We start from the raw sequence: 14,185 nt of genomic DNA on the forward strand, positions 1-14,185 counted from the left end.
TACAAGCAGATAACACACACTACATAGTATACATTTATACAAGCAGATATACACACACTACATAGCATACACTTATACATGCAGATACACACTTATACATACAGATACACACACACACACACACACACACTACATAGCTTACATGTATACATGCAGACACACACACTACATAGCATACACTTATACATGCAGATACAAACACGCACTTATACATACAGATACACACACACACACACTACATAGCTTACACTTATACATGCAGATTCCCACACACACTACATAGCATACACTTATACATGCAGATACACACACACTTATAGATACAGAGACACACACACACACTACATCATATATGGGTATCTGTAATTCATTGTATGGGGTCTTGGGGTTGGCAAGCACATTAGCTGGCAGTCTGAGGCTGCCACTGTTCGTTACCCTGGTGTTAGCACTGCTCATCGTATAAAGCTGAAGGCATTCTAGTATTATCACCAGGGGTTGAGACGTTATCACTACCAGGGGTTAGAGGTCACCATTACCTGAGGTCAGAGGGTATACAACCTTCTTACTCCTGCTTAACCCACACACTATTCCTTTTCCACAGGGAATCTAAAAGGTATATAACCCTAGGAGAGAAAAGCCAGCTGCTTCTGAGTATGGGCCCAATAGAATTTTTTTTTTTAATGCATGGAGCAATGCAGGACAGATGGCTAGCAACACGGGAAAATCGGGACAGTTAGGGGGTATGCAATATTAGAAAGGCTGCCCAAAGCACTACCCGTGGCGGGAGTGCAACTGAAGTGCTTACCGTTATGGGCTAGTTAGAGAGTATTCGTCAAAGGGACATACCCTTTGCACTTGCAGTCCTGCCATTCCTGTACTGTCATTTTGACTAGCCGCTGAGAGAAAACTAGCTAATGGTGTGCAATGCAGACACCGGCAGCTAAACAATCATGGTACATTAGGGCAAAAATAAAAACAAATAGCGCTTCTAACTGCAAGCGTAGTTCTCTCACAGTCTATGCGAGACGCCTACTTCTAGCGTTACATAAAACAGCTCAAATGAGGCTGTGCAAAATGGCGTCAATGAGGAAAATACTTCAGATAAACCGCCATTGCTTGTAATATCAAGTATAACGATATGGCCCTTTTGTGGCGGGAAGATTATCCTAAACTGTAATACAGTGCTTAAGAATGTGTTTTATTGCCAAAATGAAATAAAATTAATCTAATCCCTTCTTGAGAGCAGATTGACTCTGCAGAAACGCCACAACACTATCTCACATACGGCCAGAGCCGTTAGAGGAAACGGATAAACTGTTGAAATATAGATATCCCAATAAAGGAATACCATCTTACAAAGGAGTCAATGTGCCCTAGAAAAACATAATTTATGTAAGAACTTACCTGATAAATTAATTTATTTCATAATGGCAAGAGTCCATGAGCTAGTGACGTATGGGATATACAGTCCTACCAGGAGGGGGCAAAGTTTCCCAAACCTCAAAATGCCTATAAATACACCTTCCACCACACATATACTTCAGTTTAACATATAGCCAAGTAGTGAGGTTTAAAAAAAGAGTAAAAAAGCATACAAAATAGAGGAACTTGAAAATAATATAATGCTTTTATACAAAAAAAAAATATAACCACCAAAAACAGGGTGGGCCTCATGGACTCTTGCCATTATAAAAGAAATGAATTTATCAGGTAAGTTCTTACATAAATTATGTTTTCTTTCATGTAAATGGCAAGAGTCCATGAGCTAGTGACGTATGGGATAAAATAACCAAGATGTGGAAGACTGCTTCAGAGGAAGCAAATACATCGAAATGGTAAAATTTAGTAAATGTATGCAAAGAAGACCAAGTTGCTGCTTTGCAAATCTGATCAACTGAAGCTTCATTCTTAAAAGCCCAAGAAGTGGCAACTGATCAAGTAGAATGAGCTGTAATTCTCTGAGGCGGAGACTGTCCCGCCTTCAAATAAGCCTTGTGAATCAAAAGCTTTAACCAAGATGCCAAAGAAATAGCAGAGGCTTTCTGACCTTTCCTAGAACCAGAAAAGACAACAAATAGACTAGAAGTCTTCCTGAAATCCTTAGAAGCCTCAACATAGTATTTCAAAGCCCTTACCACATCCAAAGAGTGTAACGATTTTCCAAGCAAATTCTTAGGATTCGGAAACAAGGAACAACAATTTCCCTACTAATGTTGTTAGAATTCACAACTTTAGGAAGAAATTTAAACGAAGTCCGCAAAACAGATTTATCCTGATGGAAAATCAGAAAAGGAGAATCACAAGAGAGAGCAGACAATTCAGAAACTCTTCTAGCAGAAGAGATAGCCAAAAGGAACAATACTTTTTGTTCTGGATACTTACCTATTAAGAAAGTTAGATGGAATATGTGTGATGGAACAGACCATTTTGGTCTCTATCGACGTTGAAGGCTTGTATTCCTCCTTTCCCCATGACATAAAAGCCTCGATTTCTTGAGAGTAGCGGTAGTCCTTATCAACAGCGTACAGATTTTGTTGTAGATCTTTTCAAGTTTGTATTTGAGAATAATGTTTTTGTTTTCATGGGAAGTTATACAAGCAAATTAGAGGGACAGGGATGGGGGGCACTTGTGCCCCCACTTATGTCTGTCTCCATTTAGCTACCTGAGAACTTCAGGAATATGTCCAGTTGTGGCTCAGGTATGTGGATGATATTTTGGTTCTATGAGATGAACCTGTTAAAAATTTGCAAGAATGTGTTGCCAAATTAAATGCTACAGATTATAATATTTTTCTTTCATGGATTTTGATGCCATTATAATCTCTTTCCTGCTGATCAAGATTAAGTAGGAAGGTAACAAAATGGTTACAGTAAATTTATAGAAAGATCACAGGTACTAATAGTCTCCTAGCTGCTTCAAGTAGTAATCTAAAATATTTGATTAGAGGTATTCCCACTGGTCAATTCCTCTGATTATGGAAGAACTGTTGCTCAAAAAGAAAATTTGATGAACAACTTGATATGAAAAAATAGGTTTCTGTCAAGAAGTTATTCGAAGAAATTAGTATCTAACCAACTCTTTACATTGAAAAAAGTGTGGAAAATAAACCTAGACTCATTACTAGGTTTTATTGTCAGTGAGATGCCGTAAGAAATATGTCTTGTGAAAGACCTGGCATTTTTTGCTAGCTTATGAGAATGTTGAACAAGTGGTAGTTCCCTGCCCTCAGATGGTTGCACGATGGCCCCTAACCTATGGGATATGTTGGTCCACAGTAATTATGTTTTAACCGGCAACAGTAAGAATTGGCTAGGTAGGTATAAGATTCAAGGGAGTTTTCCCATGTAGAAAATGTGTTTACTGTAAATTTATGAAAAGAGCAAAGAGGTTTTCAACAGTATCAGAAAATTAATATACTATCAGAAATGGTAATACTTGTTAATCGATAGGGGTAGTTTACTTGCAGTCCTGTTCATGCCCCAAATCCTATGTTGGCAAAACAACTAGAATATTAAAAGGACCGGATTAGAGAACACAACAAGGATATTGGGGCTGAAGTCCCCAGAATTAGTGTTGCCAGGCACGTTCATGCCTGTCATAGTGCATGTACCGAATCCCTTAAGTTTATAGGTATAGATAAAGGTATAATTAATGTAAAAGGGGAAGACCAGGACAAATATCTCCTTAAGAAGGAATATACCTGAATATATAGCTTGGTTACGTTATTTCCTGGTGGATGAAAAATTGGAGTTTGCGTGTTTTTTGGGTGATTAAATTCTCTCTCAAAGTACATGGGCAGCCCGGCAGTAAAACATTCCTTATATTTGACTTTAGGAATTTTAAGGCGAGTTAGTCCCCTTAAAATATCATATTGCGTTAATGTATTATAATTATTACTAAAAATAAGTGTATGTGATATTTTTCTTAAGGGTATGTAATGCACCTCTGACATGAGTGTTGCACTCTCCCTTTATGAATCTTTTGGGGTACTGATTCAGCTACTGCATTGATTCTTTTAATATAACATCAGGGTGACAGGTTATACTATATATGACTGACTTATTTAGTTTAAAAGTTTAATGATTCAGTATGCACTGTCAGGGTAGTTACAATTAAAGGACCAGTTAATACAGTAGATTAACATAACCAACAAATGCATGATAATAAGACAATGTAATAGCACTTAGATCTCAATAGCCTGGAAGAAGCCCCATGTGATTGTTACCTGGGGGGGGTGAACAAGCATAAGCTGTTTTGCTGGAGCTGGGCCAGCCTGAGATGCTCTTGGCACTGCTGTGCTATAACTGTACTGCGTGATGTTTGTACGCCTTGCTCCATGTGGAGTGAAATATTCACAGTATTAACACCATGATAAAGGGAGATTGTTTTTTATCAGTGAGCTATGGTTTTGGGTCAAACTGTGAACTGTAAGTTTTGATTATAATTGTAAAGGTTGCCATAGCGTGAAGGGGACTAGGAAGGAGTGACGCTTGATGATAATTTGCTCCAACTATTGATGCTTGAAATTTACCCAACGCTTGTTCTGCATGATGTATTGTGCATGTTCTAACTAATATCAGCTTCACCCATGCACTTTTAAATTTTAACCTTTCTAACCCTTTAAATAGTATCACACTGCAAACATTTTATGCTCACTAAGCTAAATGTACTTTTTAAGCAGAACAACAAAAATATTTTTGCAGAAATCATAAAAAATAAAGTAGGAACTTATTCTTCCTTGACCGTATAACAGAGACCTACTTGATTATTAGTTGTTTATTTTTTTACTACATTGCTTTTGTGTTCTGTGTCTCTTTAAGTAAATACATTTACCCTTTTGAAGTAGCCCCCTCTTCAACAAATACTTTTGCTACAGAATCCTGTAAGAAACAAAATGAAGAAATGTTTTAGATCAAACAAGAAGTTACTCATTTTGGAGACATATATTTAACACAAACACACGTCATAGTGCGATTTTGCTGTTCTACTGTGACGCCAAATAGCGCGTTACTAGCTCAAAGTGTAACGACCAGTCCAGTTGAAGTAGCTTAAAAAACGAGGTAAAAGTATCAGGTTTCTTTTACCAGTTGTGGGTAACTTGAACTTAAAGCTCCCAAATATTAAAGCTGTAATTCTGTTCATTAGGGAAAGACAATTACTATGTAAAAATACTAACCTTGATCATAATATATTTATATACATAATATACTAAGCAGAAAATGAAGTTACAGAGTTTAGTCTGATAAAAACATTGCAGTTGCTTAGGTTTACATACTTGTGTGTTTTCTTTAAGGGCTTTATCTTGTTGCCAAGATGCTAGAGTTCCAGGGATGAAGAATTTGACAGAATTTATATTGAACTCCAACTCTGTGATGTAGGTAATTTTAATGATTACAGTGGCATTTGCAGGCAGGTTTCCAACACTCACAGTGAAGACATCCTAAAAGACAGATGACATTAATATGTTTCATATTACTATTATATTTAATTTAAAGCAAGCCAGACACATCCCACAGTGCTACAACTAGGGTTGCCACCTGTCCCTTAAAATACAGAACACTTATAAGTTACACATGCTGCAGGGTGTGCAGGGAGGAATATGAATAGTGCTGTCCAGAAACGCAATACATATTCCTCCCAGCACACCCTGCAGCATGTGTAACTCATAAGTGTCCAGGAAAACATGGCTGAGGTGGCAACCCTATCTACAACTCAAAATGAAGTCTCCAATAAAATGTTTAAGAAAACAAAAAAATAGGTAAATTTATTATTTTTGATTGTTTTTCCTGTCATTTGCCTTGTAAAATGAATAGGAATAACATCCTTTACATTATACACATTATAGGACAACTTCAACTTGGTGTGTTGCTAGCAATGTCTTTTAATAGAAACAAACTTACAGGTGCATCTTGATCCATGAGATAAGCACCGTGGCCTTCACTAATAGCGGTTCTGTACTCCTCATGTGCTTGCTCTTTTTCTTTCACCTGCAAAAAAATAGTTTCTAACATAAGCGACACTCAAGGTGACACAAAAACCAAGTATTGTTAAAAGGGACATTAAACACTAAATAGATTTCATGCACATCCTTCTAATTATGGGTGCCACCATTTTGGAACCTACATTTCACTATAGATATCTGAAGGAGAGATGCTGCAAATGTGCAACTGCAAACATATTAGCACTGGGATGCAGTGGAAGTTAGATTTCAACATGGCGACACACTTATGACTATAGAAAGATGGACCAAACCCTTTGAATTGAGCATAAAATTGGGAAACCAAACTAGTCTCTCTATTAATCTTCTCTTTCCCCCCTCCTGTTGAAGATGGATGATTTCGAACAAAGACAAAATTCTACCTTATCTCCAGGGATAAAATTCTATCGCCTAGATTACGAGTTTTGCGTTAGCCTTAAAAAGCAGCGTTGAGAGCTCCCAACGCTGCTTTTTAACGCCCGCTGGTATTACGAGTCTGGCAGGTACAGGTGTACTGCTCACTTTTTTTCCGCGACTCGAGCATACCGCAAATCCACTTACGTCAATTGCGTATCCTATCTTTTTAATGGGATTTGCCAAACGCCAGTATTACGAGTCTTGGAAAAAGTGAGTGGTACAGCCTCTCCTGTCAAGACTAATACCGCATTTAAAAGTCAGTAGTTAAGAGTTTTATGGGCTAACGCCGTAACATAAGACTCTTAACTAAAGTGCTAAAAAGTACACTAACACCCATAAACTACCTATTAACCCCTAAACCGAGCCCCCCACATCGCAAACACTTAAATACATTTTTTAACCCCTAATCTGCCGACCGGATATCGCCGCCACTTCAATAAATATATTAACCCCTAAACCGCCGCACTCCCGCCTCCAAACAGTTAAATTTTATTAACCCCTAATCTGCCGTCCCTAACATCGCCGACACCTACCTACACTTATTAACCCCTAATCTGTCGCCCCCAACGTCGCCGCCACTATAATAAAGTTATTAAGCCCTAAATCTAAGTCTAACCCTAACCCTAACACCCCCCTAACTTAAATATAATTTAAATAAATCGAAATTAAATTACTACAATTAAATAAATTATTCCTATTTAAAACTAAATACTTACCTATAAAATAAACCCTAAAATAGCTACAATATAACTAATAGTTACATTGTAGCCATCTTAGGATTTATTTTTATTTTACAGGCAAGTTTGTATTTATTTTAACTAGGTACAATAGTTATTAAATAGTTATTAACTATTTAATAACTTCCTAGTTAAAATAATTACAAACCTACATGTAAAATAAACACTAACCTAAGTTACAATTACACCTAACACTACACTATAATTAAATTAATTACCTAAACTAACTACAATTAAATTAAATAAACTAAAGTACGAAAAAAACAAACACTAAATTACAGAAAATAATAAAATAATTTTAAAAAAAATTAAACAAATTACACCTAATCTAATCCCCCTAATAAAACAAAAAAGCCCCCAAAATAATAAAAATCCCTACCCTACACTAAATTAAAAATAGCCTTTAAAAGGGCCTTTTGCGGGGCATTGCCCCAAAGAAATCAGCTCTATTACCTGTAAAAAAAAACAATACCCCCCCAACATTACAACCCACCACCCACACACCCAACCCTACTCTAAAACCCACCCAATCCCCCCTTAATAAAACCTAACACTACCCCCTTGAAGATCACCCTACCTTGAGATGTATTCACCTAACCGGACAGAAGTGGTCCTCCAGAGGGTCCGAAGTCTTCATCCTATCCGGGCAGAAGTGGTCCTCCAGACGGACAGATTTCATCCAGGCGGCATCTTCTATCTTCATCCATCCGGAGCGGAGCGGGTCCATCTTCAAGCCATCCAACGCGGAGCATCCTCTTCCTTTCGATGACTAACACTAAATGACGGTACCTTTAAGTGACGTCATCCAAGATGGCATCCCTTCAATTCCGATTGGCTGATAGAATTCTATCAGCCAATCGGAATTAAGGTAGAAAAAATCCTATTGGCTGATCCAATCAGCCAATAGGATTGAACTTCAATCCTATTGGCTGATCCAATCAGCCAATAGGATTGAGCTCGCATTCTATTGGCTGATTTCTACCTTAATTCCGATTGGCTGATAGAATTCTATCAGCCAATCGGAATTGAAGGGACGCCATCTTGGATGACGTCACTTAAAGGTACCGTCATTTAGTGTTAGTCATCGAAGGAAGAGGATGCTCTGCGTCGGATGGCTTGAAGATGGACCCGCTCCGCTCCAGATGGATGAAGATAGAAGATGCCGCCTGGATGAAGTCTTCTGCCCGTCTGGAGGACCTCTTCTGCCCGGATAGGATGAAGACTTCGGACCCTCTGGAGGACCACTTCTGCCCGGTTGGGTGAAGACGTCTCAAGCTAGGATGATCTTCAAGGGGGTAGTGTTAGGTTTTATTAAGGGGGGATTGGGTGGGTTTTAGAGTAGGGTTGGGTGTGTGGGTGGTGGGTTGTAATGTTGGGGGGGTATTGTCTTTTTTTTTACAGGTAATAGAGCTGATTACTTTGGGGCAATGCCCCACAAAAGGCCCTTTTAAGGGCTATTTGTAATTTAGTATAGGGTAGGGATTTTTATTATTTTGGGGGGCTTTTTTATTTTATTAGGGGGATTAGATTAGGTGTAATTAGTTTAAAAAAATTGTAATTATTTTATTATTTTCTGTAATTTAGTGGGGGGTTTTTTCGTACTTTAGTTTATTTAATTTAATTGTAATTAATTGTAGTTAGTTTAGGTAATTAATTTAATTATAGTGTAGTGTTAGGTGTAATTGTAACTTAGGTTAGTGTTTATTTTACAGGTAAATTTGGAGAGGGAGGGGGGGGATGGGGGAGAGGGGGGGGGGTGGGGGGGGCAGGTCCAAGGCTGGTGATGGAGTCCCGTTCTTTGAACAAACCATGTTGCCTAAGTTATATTTTGATGCACCCACTCTCTTACCCAACAACATACATTATCAGTAGAGGGCTGCCATTATATGAAGGGAGCAGATTTTTTACAAGCTATAAGTAGGAATAAAGTTACAAAAATATACATAATAAGGGCTCTAAGGGTGCTAGGTTTAGTGGTTGTCTGTTCGCATAACAGGATTAACTAGTTTAGTTAATTAGTCAGATACACATGGAGACCAAGCAGCAGAGACCCCACTCAAAGGACATATTGGCAGCTTAGAATGTCACTAAGGTGTATGCTATATGAACATAGCTCTCTCGTCCTTGAATTACACAAATGATCTCCCTAAATTAGTCTCAGGCAACATTGCCATCATAAAGTAGGAGAAAAGAGAATAAAGAGTCACTGTATGCGTTATGCAAGGGTATATTATTTCGCTAGAGTATCTGTGTGAAGCCCCAAAGATGACAAGTAGGCTAAGCCCACGCCAGTTTTCCTGCAAGCACAGTTCTGCTGATACATAGCCCCACCGTAGCTCCAGGGATCTTGGGGAACCTGCATGCAGATTAGTGTAGAAGGACAGATGATCGGTACAGCATCAGGACAGTGGGGGACAAGGGACCTCCTGTCAGAACAAAATGCCTTGAAGTTGCGAGTTTCTGACCACACATACTCACGGGCCCATCGCTCAGTTTTTTGGGAGCCTCATCTGCAATGCCTCCCACGGCTGCTGCTTTTTGCTGACAGGCAGGAATCTCCCTCTGCCCCGGAGGGACGATCACATCTCCCCGATCAGAAGTATATGGTAGATGATCGCCACTGCTGTGAGCTAGGGGAGCTTCTAGGTGTGCGGCGGTTCCCGTAAGGAAATGACTGGCGGAAGTCCCCGGGGCAGCAGGTTCACTCTTGGTGATGAGAGTCTCTTCTTCGGTAAGGCTAACGGCACCCCGCCTCAGACCCAGAGGGCCGCTGAGTTGGATAAGCCTGTCTAGTCGGCTCATTAGCTTGTTGTCATAATATTTAAAGTGGGCCAGAATGGTATTCCTCCATGTTTGCCGCAACTTCCAGCTAGGCCTTAATAGGCAATTCTAACCGCAAACAGTGAAGCACATCCAACACTTCCTCCGATCTGAACAGCAGGCTCTGCGACAGGGAATAAAGTACAACTTCCCCCACATTCAGTAATAAAATCGTGAGCTATCACATCATGCGTCTTGTCTCTTTGGCGGCTAGCACCGCCCCCATTTGTAATTATTTTAACTAGGAAGTTATTAAATAGTTAATAACTATTTAATAACTATTGTACCTAGTTAAAATAAATACAAACTTGCCTGTAAAATAAAAATAAATCCTAAGATGGCTACAATGTAACTATTAGTTATATTGTAGCTATTTTAGGGTTTATTTTATAGGTAAGTATTTAGTTTTAAATAGGAATAATTTATTTAATTGTAGTCATTTTATTTAGATGTATTTAAATTTTATTTAAGTTAGGGGGGTGTTAGGGTTAGGCTTAGATTTAGGGGTTAATAACTTTATTATAGTGGCGGCGACGTTAGGGGTTAATAAGTATAATGTAGGTGGCCGCGGTGTCCGGAGCGGCAGATTAGGGGTTAATAATAAAATGCAGGTGGCGGCGATGTCGGGGGGAGCAGATTAGGTGTTAATAAGTGTAAGATTAGGGGTGTTTAGACTCGGGGTTCATGTTAGGGTGTTAGGTGTAGACATAAAAAGTATTTTCCCATAGGAATCAATGGGGCTGCGTTAAAAGCTGAACGCTGCTTTTTTGCAGGTGTTAGGTTTTTTTCAGCCGAATCAGCCCCATTAATTCCTATGGGGAAATCGTGCACGAGCACGTTTAGCCAGCTTACCGCTACCGTAAGCAGCGCTGGTATTGAGGTGAGATGTGGAGCTAAATTCTGCTCTACGCTCACCTTTTTGCGGCTAACGCCGGGTTTAAAAAGACCCGCAATACCAGCATTACTTTAGGTGAGCGGTGAGGGAAAACTGTGCGTTACACCGCACCCCTGTTACCGCAAACCTCATAATCTAGGTGACAGTGATTATTTTATTTAGTTAGCAGTGTTGCACAAATTGGGTCTGTGATAGGTAGAATTGCCCTGTATTATTATTCAGACTGTTTTGTTGTAAAATATATGTGTATATATAGCTGTTAATATACCTCTTATTACAACATATATATATATAGGTTCCTCATAAATTATTTGGAAAGAATAGAGACCCTTTATAGTGTTTATTTCACTTAACTTAGTTGTAATAGTTTATTGGTTTTACCAAAGAATTATATTTAGTTAGTATTAAATTAAAAATCCATTAACATTAATAACCACAAAGATAACCTAACATAAAATTATTTAGGGCCAGATTACAAGTGGAGCACTAAATATCACTTTCATGAAAGCTATATTTGCGCTCCACTGTGTAATACCAGTGCACGATAATGTGCGCTGGTATTACAAGTTAACAGCAATGCAAAAGTGAGCTTGCATTCGCATTGCGCTTACAAAAGCTCACGAGAAACAGCATCAGAACTTCACGCAGCGAAGTGGGTAAGTAGCGCAGCAACGGCAGCAAATGTTTATACATAAATATATATATTATATATATTTAAACATATTTAATATATATGCATATGATCTTGAAACTATCAAAGATTAAATTAGGACATATTAAGTTTGTTTGATGCAGAATAACAGCACTAATAGCCTGGAGCTACTTTAAGGCTGCGGCCTTTTTACACCAACCCCCTAGCAGAGCTCCTCCGGGTCTCTGATGTGTCGCAACGCTGAGGGTGCACTGCACATTTCACTCAGATATTTCCACAAAAAGCAACCTATTGCAATACTGATTTGGATATGGAGGGCATCTACCTTACACTCCAGGCTCTCATAGAGAACTTTGAAGAAGAGTTTTGTGGGAGGATGGACAAACTCATTGTTTCAATTCCACCGGGAAATATTCTGAAGAGAACCGGAGTGCAGAACATGGTGCAAGTGGAAAAGACTGCAGCTACATCTGACAAATGTCCCACGTGTATAACTCTACCACCTACCTTGCTGCATTTAAAATTACCGCTTATGGCTGCACCAGTCAAAGATTTGTGGAGAGAGCCAAAGGAGAAAGTGTCCCTGGCTGACTTACCTGTCCTGTCCTCGCAGAAGTGTTAGTTACGGTCTATTAAGTTATCAGATATGGCAGGCAAGAGGGCAGAAGGTGCGCATGGGAGAGCGGCGACTCTCATGTGCTCAGTAATGTTGCTCCAGGGACCCTGTCAATATGCCATCAGAGTATGTATACTTCCATTGCTTTTACAGAAGACGTACCACCGTGGCAGAGGAATGTGGGATATGAGACAGCAGTTGGGGAGTTTCAGCTCTCATGGATGCTACACACGGAAAGGAGGATCGGAGTGGGCTAGTACATTTTTAGTGACTCTGGCAGTTAGGTGGCTTCCTATTGCTGTAGGTGACTGCTGGGTTACCTATGTGACTTTTCCATTGGAACATTTTTGTTTTTGAGGATTTGGTGTGAAACTTCCTATCCGGATGAAAGCTAAACATTTACATGCTATCGATGAGCTTGTTGTTACAAAGCTCTTTTCTTAGAAGTGTATATGTATGAGGATTCATTATGGTTGCGAAAAGCAGGATCCTTTTGTCATGGTGACACATGGTTTGAAGTTTTAAGCAAATCCTGCTTTTCTTATAGGTTCTGTATTACTACTGATCTCTTTTTTTGTGATAGCCACAAACAATTGTTAGCTATTTTGTTATTATTACCTTTTTATGTATGGTATATATTCTGGGATAGCTTTATAGTTTGATCTTTGATCATAGTGCTAGTTCTTACTGTATAGTAGATAGCACTGTTGCAACTTTCATTATAAAACAATAAAAAAAGCATATAGATAACATTGTGTTCAAGCCCGTGGAGTTATTTAAGAGTCAGCACAACACAGCACTAGTTTACTAAAATGCAAGTCAATAGTTAATAAATAATAAGTCATGTGATCAGGGGGCTGTCAGAAGATGCTTAGATACAAGGTAATCATAGAGGTAAAAAGTATATTAATGTAACCATTGGTTGGTTATGCAAAACTGGGGAAGTCGTAATAAAGGGATTATCTATCTTTTAAAACAATACAAATTATATTGTAGACTGTCCCTTTAAGAGCTATACTCTTTCCTTCAGTTATATCTTATCTTCAACATATATTACAATTTGAATTCTTATTGCTTAACTAGAACTAGAACTACTTCTAAGGGGTTATAATATCCGTTTAAGACGGACGTTTCATTCACTGTCCCAAATCAATAGCGGTCTCTAATGCAAGAAGACCCATCTAGATCTTTGTAGAGGGTAATGTCTAGCCCCATACAGTGAGTTCTCTTTATACCAACCATAACTATTCTCTCTCTGCTGATTATATTTATCATAACAACTGTGGTGTAAAAATTTGTAGTTAGTTGTCACTATAGAAACTGTATCACTGCATACTCCCAAGGAAATGCACAACATCTCCCGCTATTGAAAATCCTATAATTTACTTCACATTCTCCTATATAACTCCTATGCAAATATCAAACTCCAGAGGTAATCTATAGCATTTAAGTGGAGAGCGATCTTATTCATTTTGGTTAGTCCTAGCTCATGTACCAGGAGTCCCAGATCTTTCAGATACCCTAATACAGGCTGCCTGGATATATTTTTGTATCAAATGTTCATTATCTGTTGCTTGTTAACCTCAACGTCTTCTTTTATTGCTTATTTCACTATTTTCAAAGAGTCATGTTGATAGTTATGTGACACCATGATGATAACACACGTTACTATATTCTTCTTGTAATTTTTAGCAAGGGTATAGAGGGATACTGTTAGCTATCTCCATTACTTTGCTTATAATATAATACAGAGTTATTACAAGAACCTTTGCTATTTCTTGTTCACCAGTTAGTCACTTGACCCATAGTTGATACATCTGATTAAATCTTTATATGATAGTAAATACAGTATATAATATTGATAAAAACCTCTATTCTCTAGTATATTAGTTAGTTTCTTGACCCATAGTTGAGGTATAAATAATCAAAAACTGAGATGATATATGATGTGCTTATTTCCCTTTTCGTACAGACTATTACACCTCGAGACATTCATTCTTTTTAACATAACTTTTTGTTTTGTACTATTTGTGTATTTTCTTTTTAGAGCAGCATGGTGTATTTGGTGAC

General features: G+C 38.4%; 1 protein-coding gene across 2 annotated transcripts in view; it reads right to left on the bottom strand.

Moving 5' to 3' along the window:
* Positions 1-14,185, bottom strand: part of PARP4 (poly(ADP-ribose) polymerase family member 4) — a 516,705-nt gene that overhangs the window by 359,753 nt on the left and 142,767 nt on the right. For both annotated transcript variants that reach the window (XM_053708536.1, XM_053708535.1), the window contains exons 17-19: positions 5,902-5,988; positions 5,277-5,441; positions 4,835-4,881 (exon numbers count right to left, since the gene is read on the bottom strand). In XM_053708536.1, the coding sequence (XP_053564511.1) occupies positions 4,835-4,881; positions 5,277-5,441; positions 5,902-5,988 (299 nt within the window). The remainder of the gene's footprint in view (positions 1-4,834; positions 4,882-5,276; positions 5,442-5,901; positions 5,989-14,185) is intronic.

This window comes from Bombina bombina, chromosome 3 (genome assembly GCF_027579735.1).
Source record: "Bombina bombina isolate aBomBom1 chromosome 3, aBomBom1.pri, whole genome shotgun sequence".
Taxonomy (NCBI): domain Eukaryota; kingdom Metazoa; phylum Chordata; class Amphibia; order Anura; family Bombinatoridae; genus Bombina; species Bombina bombina.